The 13603-nt window shown below is 41.0% G+C and overlaps 1 protein-coding gene across 14 annotated transcripts in view; it reads left to right on the top strand.

The window, feature by feature from the left end:
- The window catches only part of PRDM10 (PR/SET domain 10), a 44872-nt gene that overhangs the window by 8561 nt on the left and 22708 nt on the right, over positions 1-13603 (top strand). For 7 of the 14 annotated variants that reach the window (XR_014949962.1, XM_085560031.1, XM_085560026.1 and 4 more), the window contains 10 exons: positions 1111-1293; positions 3033-3200; positions 4789-4848; positions 6213-6299; positions 7555-7674; positions 8655-8862; positions 9258-9499; positions 10557-10760; positions 12627-12699; positions 13317-13434. Coding sequence is in view for 13 of the 14 variants with exons in the window: in XM_085560031.1 (XP_085416157.1) it covers positions 1201-1293; positions 3033-3200; positions 4789-4848; positions 6213-6299; positions 7555-7674; positions 8655-8862; positions 9258-9499; positions 10557-10760; positions 12627-12699; positions 13317-13434 (1373 nt within the window). In the remaining variant the exon portion in view is untranslated. Of the gene's footprint in view, positions 1-1110; positions 1294-3032; positions 3201-4714; positions 4849-6212; positions 6300-7554; positions 7675-8654; positions 8863-9257; positions 9500-10556; positions 10761-12626; positions 12700-13316; positions 13435-13603 lie in introns of those variants that run through there. The other 7 variants (XM_085560032.1, XM_021531074.3, XM_085560034.1 and 4 more) reach the window with 7 other exon arrangements.

Here is a 13603-nt window from a genome sequence, read left to right as displayed (position 1 = left end):
CCATGCTGGCCAGGCCCAGTGGAACAGTCAGTGCTCAGGTCTGCACATCTTAGTCCTTGCTGGCAAAATTAGGAGGATTCAGAAAGTACTTGCTGCTTTTTTTACTCCTCCTTATCTATTTTTCAGTTTGTCAATGACAAGCCAAATGCTAGTATTTATAGGGATAAATTATGACTAAAATAATTTGCATTTAAAATGCAAATGAATGAAAGCATCAGCAAGGAGCCTTTTGCTTCCTTCCTGGTGCACAGATGGGTACTGGTGTTGGATCAGCCCAGCAAGGCACTGGATATAAAATAAAGTTAATTGGAGTAGCTGAGAAATGAAATGGGCTCAGCCTCATGCTAATTCCTAGCCTGTGATTTAATACAACATTAGAGATGAAGGATTGGGAAGGTGCTGAACCACCAACTCAAACAATCACCAGAGCTATAAATTACCCTTCTGGGATCGCAATGACAGATTGAGAGGCCCCAGTAAAATTGCAAGAGGTGAATAAAGTCAAGCTTGGAAGCAGTTTGTCAGGATCTTTGAGAGTTTAAGTTTCATTATTCCTTTTTAGTAGTTGGCTATTGTAACACTGTACTAACCTAGGACTGGGGTTTTGTCCAAGGTCAAATCTGTCTGTACATGGAAAACCAGTTGGTGCTCAAACAAAACCTCATTCAGGCAAACTGAGGAACTGATGATGCATCTCTGAATATAGTGTTTTCTTGTTGGAAGCCTCAGGTGCATTTTTTGCATTATTTATTGATTTCTAGGCCTGTAGGTGCCAGAAGGACAATGAGTGTGGATGGTCTGTGACCAAGGAAAGACATGCAGGAAGAATTCAGTGTAATCTTGCAGTGCAATTGGTGCAATGGTTGATTTGTTTCCTCCTTAATGGGATATGGAAAGTGGTGAACCAGTAGGACTTGACCATGCTCAGTGAGATAAGATTTCTGTTCCCTTGTTCCCATAACTTAAGAGGTCTTGTAGGAGGTGTTTGTAAAGCCAAACCTGCTTTACTCTGTGTTACTGAAGTGTGGTAGTGGATAATAACAAATCCCTCATAGTTCCATGCCATGTGTCATGCTGGTTTTAATGTCTCTGTTCCCTGTTTTTTTACAGGCATGAAGATCACCTTGTCTTCTGGAAGCAGAAACACAATGAACGGATGAATCTCTTCAGCCAGATATTACTCCAGTAGATCTTCCCCTCATGGAGCACACAGGCAGGGAGGAGATGGATCTGAAAGAGGAAAGTCCTCAGGTGTGGACTGAGTCTGCCGGACAGGACCAGAACACTACTCAGGTGATTAGCCAGGGCTCTGCCTCTGCTTGGGCTGGATTGGGATTGGTGGGGAGGGTTAGTTCCCATTTGGCCCTGATTTAGAGTCTAGAAGCTGAGCTTTCATTTGAGCAGAAATACAAACATTTCTGTGGTGATTTGAGGTTAAAGCTTCAGAAACTGAGCTGTGCAAATGCAGCAGTGGAGACACAGAGCTCTGAAGTGAGCTGAACAAAACTAAGCAGTGGCTATAGAAGTTTCAGCATCCAAATACATTTATTACCATGTGGGAGAGTAAAGGGTGTTCAGAATAATGAACAAAATCTGTGCTCAGCAGCAGCTGCTTTTGATGGCATCATTTGAATCAGATGGAACTGTGGGTGGACCCTGGGGTAAGTAATACGAGTAATTTTTTTCCAGCCAGACATCTGGGTAATGAGGAAGGGAGAAATATTAATTGTAAGTGACTAATGCAGTCAGGTTCTGCTGTATACAACTTGTTCCTCTGCCTCTGAGACAACACAGCTGGGAATTTCTGGCATTCTGTAAATTGATTTACTCTTTTAAGTATGGTAGGAAAAGGGTGCTGCATGGTATTTGACCCACAAGCTGAGAAATCCTGCCTCTCTTAGTAATTTCCAGCTTTGAAATTTGCAAAGAAAGGCAGTTCTCAACGGCCTGTGTTCCCTTCTCTTTACAATGGGATGACCATGCTGCTGTTTGCACCAGGCAGTTTTAAGGCTTATTGAGTATTTACAGAGTCCTCTCCAAATGTGAAATTGTAGTGTTTGTGAGAATATTTATTGTATGCAATCAGCACTGAGCATCCACGGGGGAGTACCAGGTGTCTTCTGAAGCATAATCTAAAAAACGAAACAAAATGTGTAACTGTGGTATCATTTTATGTGAAAGAATTTTATGTGACTATGAATACTTGTATTCAAACTAGGTTTTCTGCTCACTGTCCAGTTTTTCCTATGCATTGAAAATGCTTTTCAGCATGTAAAGGATGGCAAAAGCTAAAGATATTCCTGTTTTCACTGGAGTCTGGCTCATTTAATATAGTCCACTGATCATCAGTTATGATCATGATGTTCTGGTAAAACGGACTTGTTTAGATTTAAAGTGCAGCCCTAGATATAACTTGTTCCAGTAGTCCTTGGAATCTGTGCTTAATGTTTTTAGGTATAGGTTTGTTTGTTTAAATAGTTGAATTTTCTACTGATGCTGCACATACACACTGTAGGAAAGCAGTCTAATATGCTCTGCTGCTGGCTCTGAGAACTGCAGTACTATAACTTGAGGAGTATCAGAGTTAATAAATTCCGTTAGCCTCTCATCAGACAGCACAAATTGCCTCTAACTACAGAACTATCTGAATGAAGTAATTATCATAAATCCTGAAAGGGATATAATCATAAAGGGAAACAATATCCCAATACATTTAATAGATACATCAGTTAAAATATGAACTTGTTCCCTTAAAAATTTTCAAAGCATCATGCAAGGACTAAGTATGAGTGGGTGCCCTTTGTAGCAGTTACATCTTGAGTTGCAATGCAGAGTAAAGCCAGACACTGATGGGAGTTGTGTCCAGATTTCTATTGGTAGAATAATTGAGTCAGATTTGAAATATATGTTTTTCAGTGCATTCAGATTAGTTGGGACACAAGTTCTCTCTGCTTTCCAAGGCACCCTGTGACTCTGGTGCTGCGTCCCACTGGCCTATGTTGGTGCGAGTCCAGGATCTGTTTGTTCCCCAGGTGCACTTTGTCCCCGAGGGGGGGGCAGTGGCCCAGATCATGTACAGTGACGAGCAGGAGCGCGGCCCTGCGCAGCAGGTGGTTTACACGGCTGATGGCACCTCCTACACCTCTGTGGACACCTCGGAGCACACCCTCGTTTACATCCACCCCGTGGAAGCTACACAGGCATGTGTGGTTCTGAGCTCACCCTGTTTTTGGCATCTAGAAAACACAACAATCTTGTTTGGGATGAAGGCCAGTTACCAGCCAAGTGGTATGACTGGAAAATAGCAGGCAGTCGCTCCCAGCAGTTTTCTCTGCCCACTGCTGAGCAGGGACTTCATGCTGTTCATTTGTCTGATGTGCAAATCTGCTTATCAAAGGATGGTGAGGCTATGAATTATGAAATGCTGGTTACTTCACTGAAGGTGGATTAGATTATGATTTACTCAAAGGTGTTTTCCAAAACAAGGATCCTCTCACCAGAAGTTCTGCCTCTTTTATCCAGTAAAAAGCTAAGAGCCGTATATGTTCCTTCTGGAAGGAACATAGTCTTTGTTTTTTGTAATACAGTTGTCATAATTGATAGTTACAATAACAGTCATGTCTTTTTGCAGAGCACCTCTGTTTATTCAATGTAATTTTGTGGTCTCTGCAGGGTTGCTGATTTTATAGAACTTTTATATTCATTTTCTTCTGCATAATCATATAAAATAGCCTTTATTCCCTTGCAGCACATGTTCATATGGGGTCAATATGCTATGCATCTCTGCCTCTGTGTGGACGGATTAAAAAGGAACAGGCTTGCTTTGTCCGGAGTGTTTTATAATATCTACTGACAGGGGAGATTAGCTGTGCTGCGAAGTGCATGTACCTGACACCCCTGTCATGCTGGCAGGGCCTCATGTGACACAGTGAGTCTTGTGCAGCTCTCAGCTGTCCCAGAAAACCAGCTTCTATGTGAAGGGATGTCCTAAGAGGACATCTCCCAGGAAGTTACTGGCCAGCTAACTCCAAAACTTTGAATGCTGTCATTGTGTCAAAAGATGTGTAATACTCAGACACTCTTCTGCATCTAAGATGAAATTATCACAGCACTAAAGGAATTTGTATTGCACCATGCTTTATTTTATTGTAGCCAGGCTGCTGCAAGCTCGGATTTTTCAAGTTTTGGCTAAGTAAGGCTGGCCTCAGTCAATCCTTAGTGTTGCTTTTCCTGGGATTCTGTCAAGGCTGTTCTTGCTGAATATTGGAGTTGGCATGGCTTCTATGAAATTAAACAGCATCTTGGCCATATCAAAATCCCATATAGGATGTGCATGATAGTTCTTCAGAAGAAAGCATGCAGCAGTCTTGTGAATTTTCAGGAAGAAAATGCTCACAGTTACCTTCTATCCTGCTTTTAAGTGTTACACATTGAGGGCTTAGATAGTGCTATTGAATTTCATCCTGTAGATTTTATCAAATCAACAACTGACAAAGTGATTTTGGTAAATAAAAAAAAAAACCAAAAAAACCTGTGAAACACTTCAGCTGTACAGATGCAATGTGCTGCATAAATATATTAACTCTTTATGGAGCATTACCTAAATTTTAATTTCTGTGTATGTAGGTCTACTTGGGTAAGTTGAAGTAGTTTGCTGTGGTAACAGGCAGGTTAGAAGCTGACAAACGCTCAAATGTGGGTTGTTTTGTAGTGGCAAGGTAACTTTTGTGTGAGTTGGGAGTAAAAACCCCCATGGCTGGTTTGATAAGCCTTTTTCACTTTGTCTAGACTCTGTTTACAGATCCGTCCCAAGTGGCTTATGTCCAACAGGATGCTACCACCCAGCAGGTAAGGAAGAGATACTATTCATTTTGGGCCTAAAATTATGAGGGAGCAGTTAGGGAAGGTAAAGGGACATTCATGTGGTGCGGCAGGGTAATGAGCTGGGACTTCCAAGTTGTCCAGTGACAGTCTTGTGCTGTCACCCTGATCAAGACCAATGACCACCTTCAGCATGAATGACAGTAAAAGTTAAGATTTTTTTTTTTAGTTAGTTTTCTTTAATTAATACAAGAATTTAATTAAAACAAGAATTCTAATTTACTGCCCCAGATAGCATGAAAAAATCTTTCAACAGTGTCCCTGCAGCAGATATGGCTGATGTCATCTGAATGTGCCATTTTGGAAAGGCGGGGTTTTCAGTTGTCCTCATGCACATTCTGATCCAAATGCCTTGGAGTCCACAGAAGGCTCTTGAGGGATAGAAAAATTGGATTAAATTCTAGGTTTACTAAAATGTCACAGGAAATTAAGTGTGAAACCTGAAGTTCAGTGACTGGCTCCCTTATCAGGTGTGCTGAGCTTGCCAGTGTGAGGTGGGCTGGGAAGAGAATAAAACTGCAGCCTGTGTTTATAAGGTTATGATAGTTTTTCCTTATTCTTTTTACATCCATCATGGATGGGGAAGTTTTTTATTAACTCTTACTGGTATCTCTGGGGACTGTGCTGTGGTAATCAGCTCTAGACAGGTGCTTTCAGATCTGTGTTGCTTTCAGATCTCTGCTTGTCGTAGACTTAAAATCATTACTGCTTGGTGGGTCTTTAATGACATGTGTGAATGGATGTACTAGATCCAAATCATCACCGAAGCCATCATTAAAATGTGTGTTTATTGACAGTCTTGGGGCAGAGTGCGGGATTGAATCTGTGCTGAAAGCAAATTTTCTTGCTAAAAAAACCTTCTGAATTGTTGGGGCACAGATGGGAAACAAAGAGTGACACAATAAAGGTGTTACCTGTCTTCTCATTCTTTTCATTCTCTGAAGTTTTGTTCTGGAATTTTTTTACTCCATCAATTTCCCTGCATTAAGAAGCCAGAAATTCCTATTTAATTGTCTTAAAATTCATTTCACAAATATAGTATTAGTTAAAAATAGGAGATTATTTGTGCACAGTGCAGATGGCAGTTACAACAGAGGTGATCTGCCATTATTATTCCAGAAGTACTTGGCTCTGTGTCCTCAGTCTGTCTTCCATTCTAACATAGTCTGACAGCAGTCCTAACATATATATTCATTTTCTGGTGAATAGTTAATCTATCATTAGATCAACTCCTGCCTTTGCAGCTGTTTTTATATTGGCATTTCATGTGAGACATCCCTGAACTGACAACTAATGATAAAATAATAATTAAAGCTCCTTTTGTCTTTCAGAAGAAACTTTATTGTAGAAAGAGTGAGAGGTTTATAAAAATAATGCCCATAATCCATGCAGTGCCTAACATGGAAGTGCAAATAAGGGTATGTTTGGTGTGATTAATAGTAGGAAATGCTAATAGGGGTACAAATAGATCCAAGTCTATGTGACCCTCTCCTTGCTGGCACACTGGAGGAATAATGATGCCTCTTGGTTGTCACTTGGCTTCAGAAATGTCAATGCCAAACTGGCATGGTGGTTTCCTCCTCACTGTGGCACCATTCCCTGAAGTCTTTTTGCTGTTGTTTTTCAGGAGTTTCATAAATTGCTCTTAATGCCTCTTTAAACAAAGCAACTAGTTTGGAGTACTAAGACTGAGTGCTTACATTATGGATTTTGTTTTCTGCTCCCTCACTACTGGCCTAATTCACTGTTCTCAGTTTTATCTGATATTTATTAAGCACTCTGCAGAGAGGCAGGAGCTTGGATTTTAGCATAAAAGCTGCTTAACAGTCAGAGACACAAACCAAAGCCACACGATATCAGCTGTAGAGAAGGATGGAAAGTCACGTGAAATAATGGTGCAAATTCCTGTTTCGATAAGCAGGAAAAAAAAGGCAGGAAAGGTGATTCCTAGGGGATTTAGTTGTGCTTTGTTTTATTGCTGAATGGATGAGATGCATTAATGTGGTTGTTACAGCACAAAAAAAAAGAGTATGTAAACAAAAATGTATAGTGACCAGATGTAAAGAAAAATAATTGTTGGGATCCTCTTGTTTGAAAGCTTGATCTTTTCATGAGGTCAATACACCATCTTGGTTTTTTTTTTGGATCCTGGATCATAGAATCACAGAATGATTTGGATTTGAAGAGACCTTAAAGTTTATCTAGTTCTAAACCCCTCAGCCTTCAGCAGGGTTTGCTTGAGGAAAGAAAAAGTCAAGAAAAGAGGAAATGCTTTTCAGTCCTTCTTTACCTTTTCCCTTGAAAATGAAAGTAAATTTGAGCATAGAGGAAAAGAGACTGGTTTTACCAGTCTTACCAGTCTTTAACCAAATCACTGGTTTTACCAAGATCTAAAGAGCTCCTTTTAGTGCAATTGAACACATGACCTTAATTTAAAAATGTGTAATAGGTAATTCAGAATTTGTGAAGTCTATAGATTTGAAGTCTTTCCCTTTGTCCCAGGAGCTGCAGGTTCTGTCCAAGCCCATCAGCCCTATTTGAATCCCAAAAATCATGGGAATGATTTTTGAGTAGAGTGCAGGCCTCAAGGAAGCTGTGCATGCTGGTCCCTGCCCATGTGTTAAGTGACTGATGGAAATGCTGCAGTGCTAAAATGAATGCCTGTGATTTTAGGTAACTGTGCTCTTGCCTGCTGCTGCGCAGAGCATGAATCCCACCAACCTGTCTGTGCTCGGCAGCGTTGCTGACCCCCCCCAGCCAGTGGCTCTGGAGCAGGGGCCACAAGCAGATAGAGTAAGTTGCCAGGCACCCCTTCCTTTTTCATGTACGAGTGTACTGATTCCATTGCTCCATCACCTCTGGGGATGAAATGTGACTAAGTGATATGGGAGGAGATGTGAGAAAGCTGTAGTGCAGATTTGTACTGTATTCCCTAGTCTCACTGTGGAATGTGGGATATCTCACTGTGTGGTTTAGGATATCATATATTTAATATACAGAGAAACCTGTTTCACAGATTCACAGGTTCTGTGAGCAGCCACCTTAAAATTCTGTCAGTGCTGAAAAGTGAAGTTAACAGAAGGTGCAGTGCTGACTGTCACAGCAACATCCACTGGGTTTCCTTGCCAGTATTTTCAGGCAGCTCTGCTGTGTGTAATATTTCATGTTCTCTACCTGAGAATCCTGTGTGGGTGATGGAATATATGCCATACTTCAAATGTTGCAGTTCTTTTAAGGAAGGAAAGGGCTAAACTTGAAAATTAGTGGAAGAATGCAATGCCCTCAACTGTTCTTCATGTTCTGTAGTTTATATCTAGTCTCCACATTACCTCACCCCATATTGACCTTTACCTTTGTACTCTGGAGATTGGTTTTGTTGGATTGTAAAGAGAAGATTGTATGCCAAAGTGCAGGATTCTCTACCTTGTACAAAAGAAATTAAAATACAGCTTTAGGCTCTAGGTAATATCTATAGAGCCTGGACTTGGTTTTAAACTTTCTGCAAGGGTTGAGAACTTCTTCTGAGTTCAGTTTCTTCTGAGAACCGAGTCCTTGGCAGGGTCTAGCCAGGGAGTAATACAGGTATTTTGAATGAGGCCATCAGTAGCAGCCAGCCATGGAAAACATCCCTTGGCAGTCTTTTAGCACCTTCCCTTGTCCTCCTCTCTATTACTAGATGCAGCAGGAAGGGTAGACTAGCAATAACCTTCATTGCTTGTCCTTGTGGTTTTCTTCATGAATCAGCTTGAATTGTTTGTGAATTCTCTCTTCAGGCATCATTACCGGTGCATAACCAGGTGTTACCTCCTATGGAGGCTGTGGGTGGTTCTGATCCTTTAGCACCTCTGCGGAATCAAATGGAAAGGATAGAAACAAAGGAGGAAGAAGATGATGATGAAGATGAGGATGAAGATGGGGAAGACACTGACATGGATGAGTGGGATCCAGATCCACCTCGACCCTTTGATCCTAATGATTTGTGTAAGCATGTGCAGTCATATGTAGTGTACTACCTGCTTCCTGTACTACCTGCTTTTTTTCTTCCCTCTCCATTAGACCTTTAGTAAAGAGAGGCAAAAACCATTCAGATTTTAGCAATAATGAGTAAGTGTGAGTCTTGATTCCCAGAAATGTGAATTCAAATTGGGCTGCTTGACTGAAAAGACAAAATTCTGTCTTTAGTGAAGTCTCTGAGCTGATTTGTTCTTATTTTGCTGGACACTGGCCTGTCTGATATTTTAAAATGTAGACAGACTATTGACATAAATGTTTTCCCACAGCTGAGCTAAAGATTTTTAGAGAGAGATGAGGCTGTCTCTGTGCGGGTGTGTAAGTGTCTGCCTAAAAGTCATGTCCTCTCTGCCTTTGTGTTGCAGGGTGTGAAGAGTGTAATAATGCACATCCCTCAGTGTGTCCGAAACATGGACCTTTGCATCCCATCCCAAACAGGCCTGTGCTGACCAGGGCAAGGGCCAGCCTTCCTCTGGTACTCTATATAGACAGGTTTTTGGGAGGTGTGTTCTCCAAACGGCGCATCCCAAAGCGTACACAGTTTGGGCCTGTGGAAGGACCCCTGGTCAGACAGACTGAGCTCAAAGACTGCTATATCCATTTGAAGGTAAGGGTGGGAAAAGGGGAAATCAATTTGGGCCTAAGCCTTTCTTTTCATTAATCTGTCACTCTACCTTCATCAATTCACTAGAGATATTTTATTACTTCCATCTCTGACTATAACTAAGATATACCCAGATTGTTTTGGCTTCAAATCTGCTGTTATTCAGGCTGACACACTAATCCTGGTGAATGTTCTGGCATTATGGTGATGGGATATATATATATATATATATATATATATATATATATATATATATATATATATGCATATATTTAGGGTGCATAACATGGAAGGCTGTGAATCACTTTCATATGAGCTGAAGCAGCATCTGGACGTAAAAATAACAGCCACTTCTAAGGATGTTCTGCAGCCATTCTTTTGTGTCATGGTGTAGCCTCAGTTCAAAATATTTTTCTTACCTTTCAATTCATAAGATGTTGGGGAGAGGAAATATTTTTATGCCTTTCCTCTTGCCAAGTAATTGGTATGGGGTTAAATGGGTTAGAGTGACTTTCATCCATTTATTTACTGGTTTCACTAGAAAAAATTGGTCCTTTATGTGTTGGAGTTTAGATCCACAGTCTTAGGAGGGCTCTGGACAGTGTCTGACAAGCAAGTTGTGACCATAGGCAGATTCAGCAACCAAGAGAAGTTCAGCTAAAGAAATGCTGCTTTCTGCTTGAGGGAATGTCATGACTCAAGAAATGAAAGAAAGTGGGTCTGCCAGTTAGAAACTTCCAACTGATGTTTCTGTACCCTACTAAAGCTACAGCTACATGTATGTTATTTGTTATAGTCACTTGTTCATACTATGCCTGACCACTTTAATGAATGATTCTTGGTCCTGAAAGCCTTGGAAGGATCCATTGTGCCTCCCTAGTTACCTGTTGCTAAATATTTTTCTGCCTGTTTTTGGATCTGTGTTAGTAAAGAGAGAAAATTAGCTATGCCTTCATTGCTTCCCTAATGTAACTGTTGCAGGGGCACAAATTAGTAACTCAAATTATTTTGAATGTGCTGCCAGGCAGTTACAGTCACATGTAATTGGATTTTGCTACAGGTTTCTCTTGATAAGGGTGACAGAAAAGACAGAGACTTGCAAGAGGACTTGTGGTTTGAACTTTCCAGTGAGGCTCTGTGTAACTGGATGATGTTTGTGCGTCCAGCTCAAAACCACCTGGAGCAGAATCTGGTGGCCTATCAGTACGGCCACCACATTTATTACACCACCATTAAAAATGTGGAGCCCAAGCAGGAACTCAAGGTATGGCATTGCTTGTGTCAGGATTCTCTTTTTCTACTGATTAAATAGTACCTTAAAAGTTGATCCCTAGTAAGTGCCAAAAACTACTGATGTGAATAGTTTTAGAGCTTTTTTCCTCTGAAAAAAGTCTGGCCTGAATTGAATGTCACTGAAGTCAGTAAGTAGTTAGTCACCAACATATGCATTTTAATGAGCTCTGGCTCATGAGGAAGTTTAAAATAAAAATAGGTAAATTATTTGTCTCTCCCTGTAATGCTTTACACAGCATATATTTTGCTGATACAGTCTAACTTTATTGCAGCAGTCGTATTTTTTAAATTCTGGATGCCCTTTCCAGTTAGTCCTGTGTGTTTCTGGCTTGTTTTCTGAGGCCTTAAGTGAATGTGGTCTCTCCTTTTATCTGGCTTTCCTGGAGCTTTTGAGACTTTGCATGTGAAAAATGGTATTGTGATTTCCCTGTGGTTTGCCTTTTGTTCCCTCTAAAAATTGATTACGTTGAGCTCAAAGCAGTGTGGCTGGCTGAGATGGCCTTAATTTTCAACATTTTTTGGGGCACTGTTGGGGGACCAAAAAAATTTGACATCAGGAAATTTTGTTGTTCTTCAAATCTATTCTTGCATGTAGATTTCAACAATTTGTCTGGAAAAAACAATTGTTTAGTAAGTGCACTTACTAAATCAGGGCAAAAGCCTATTTATACCCTTTAAGAGCAGGACTATCTGAAATCAGTCCTTAACTTTCTTTAAGCTGAATTACTAGAAATCTTACAAATCCATTAAAAGTGTATTCAAAAACCATTTTGTCACACAGTTTTAAATCTGTGCAGACCTCCCTGATGGAGCATAAATTTTCTTGCTTTGTTTGTTAGTAGTGTCTTTTGGGATATAATGGCTTGCTAACTGAAAGGCTTGGTAACTTGATTTCTTCCCCAAGTGGGCATTCATGCACATTTTGTCCATAGATGAAAGTAGCTGAAGCTGGGAAGTTCTGATTTGCCTGCCAGGTGTGTAGTCCAGGAGCTCCAGCCTTTTGTCTTTGTTCAGCTGGTGGGATTTTTGCAGAGTGACACACCTTCTGAAGAGTCCTTGAAATCCTACTCACCTTTGCCTGTGGCCCACTGCAAGCTTGTTTGAGTTTTTTGTGATAAAAATGTTAATAGCTTCTTTAAGAAATACTTTCTGAAATCCACTCTTTTTTTATCAAACAAATGAAATGATGGAAGAATTCTCATCTAAATGTGAGCATCTGCTTTTAGGCTTTAATGAACTTTGTCTTCCTGCCTCTTGTGGTTGCCTTTGCTGAAGGCTTGAATTCCTTGTATGACAAAAGTGGGTCTGCCATGCTGGTGGCTGGCAGATTTTAGTTTTGGGAAGCAGGACCATATTGCTCCAATCCTTCAGAAGCTCAGAAGCATTTTAAATGAGTCTATGTAGATGGTGCTGCCTACTGTCTATGTAAGGAGAGCGGGAAAGAAATGGGAAATCCCCCAAATTAATAGCATTTCCATTTCTCTTGGTACAAGTATCAGTACTCTGATGACATTCTTCCTTTACAGTCATGTAGCTGGGTTTGGAGAGATTAATCTTACTTCCTTTAGAGCTACTGGAAACCATGTGCGAGATAAACATTCGTGTTAGGAAGCTAGACCTTAAAATTAAATGGATGTACTTCCTGAATAAAGCTCTTTCATTCCTCAGTGGGGCCACACTGATCTTACCAGACTTTATTATTGAGGATGGAGGGAGCAATAAGAGTTAGTGGTTGAGACAAATGAAGTAACTGTATTGCTTAAAACCCATTTTCAAATAAATTTCCGTTATTTTTGGCTCCACCTCAGTGTCCTGTTACCTTGTGTTCCTGCTGCAGGTGTGGTATGCTGCCTCCTATGCCGAGTTTGTGAACCAGAAGATCCATGATATAACTGAGGAGGAGAGGAAGGGTAACTTGGGATCTTCTGCTTTCAGTGTGGTGGTGGTTGCGAGTTGCATTCCGTACTTTCAAGTATATGGCCTGTATAGTGCTCCCAAATTTCTGCTTGGCTGGGAAAAGTTAAACCAGATCTACATTTCTTGGGGCTTATTTCCAATAACTATTCTCACGAGACTATTACCTCAATTTAAGCCTTTGCTTCAGTTACTGGGAAGCATTAGGTTGCTTCCTCCCAGGAAGAGTTCTGTTTCTGTACTCACTGTCTACTGTGTGACTGCCTTAAATTTAGAAATTTCCCTTGGTCTCCCTTAACTTACGCCAGAAGCACACTCCTGTATGTGCTCTTCCATACAAGGGTGAATTTCAGATCCCCCTGAATTTCTAACAGTGTAGATACTCCATGGGAATTGTCCTCAGTGATCTTTCCATGTCTCTGTGATGAGCTATGATCATGGCGCAGTGCAGAGGACATAAAAGCAAAGACCAGTAGAGCAAGGCTGGATATTCTGCAGCCTGTCTAACCTTCAGGGAAGAAATTTGGACCACAGAGGACAGAGAGGCTGGGGGCAAAAAAATGAAGTGTTTAATTTGCGATAAGTGAAATGGTGTTACTGATATTTCTGACAGTGCTCAGGGAGCAGGAAAAGAACTGGCCGTGTTACGAGTGCAATCGGCGTTTCATGAGCTCAGAGCAGCTCCAGCAGCACCTCAACTCCCATGACGAGAAGCTGGACTTCTTCAGCAGGTACTGACAGCCTTAGTTTCGCTTGTGGATCACTGTGGTGCTTCACCAAACATGCAGAAAGGAGGGGCTTTGTCCTGCAGATCTTAGTGGCCAACTCAGGAGAGATCAACTCAGCATCAAAAGGAAAAATCATGGCAGCAGGAGGCTGATTGGTAATAAGAGACTCTGT

Source organism: Lonchura striata, chromosome 24 (assembly GCF_050655825.1).
Source record: "Lonchura striata isolate lonStrDom1 chromosome 24, ASM5065582v1, whole genome shotgun sequence".
Taxonomy (NCBI): domain Eukaryota; kingdom Metazoa; phylum Chordata; class Aves; order Passeriformes; family Estrildidae; genus Lonchura; species Lonchura striata.
The sequence above is the reverse complement of the archived record's forward strand: the minus strand, read 5'-3'. Positions and strand labels throughout refer to the sequence as shown.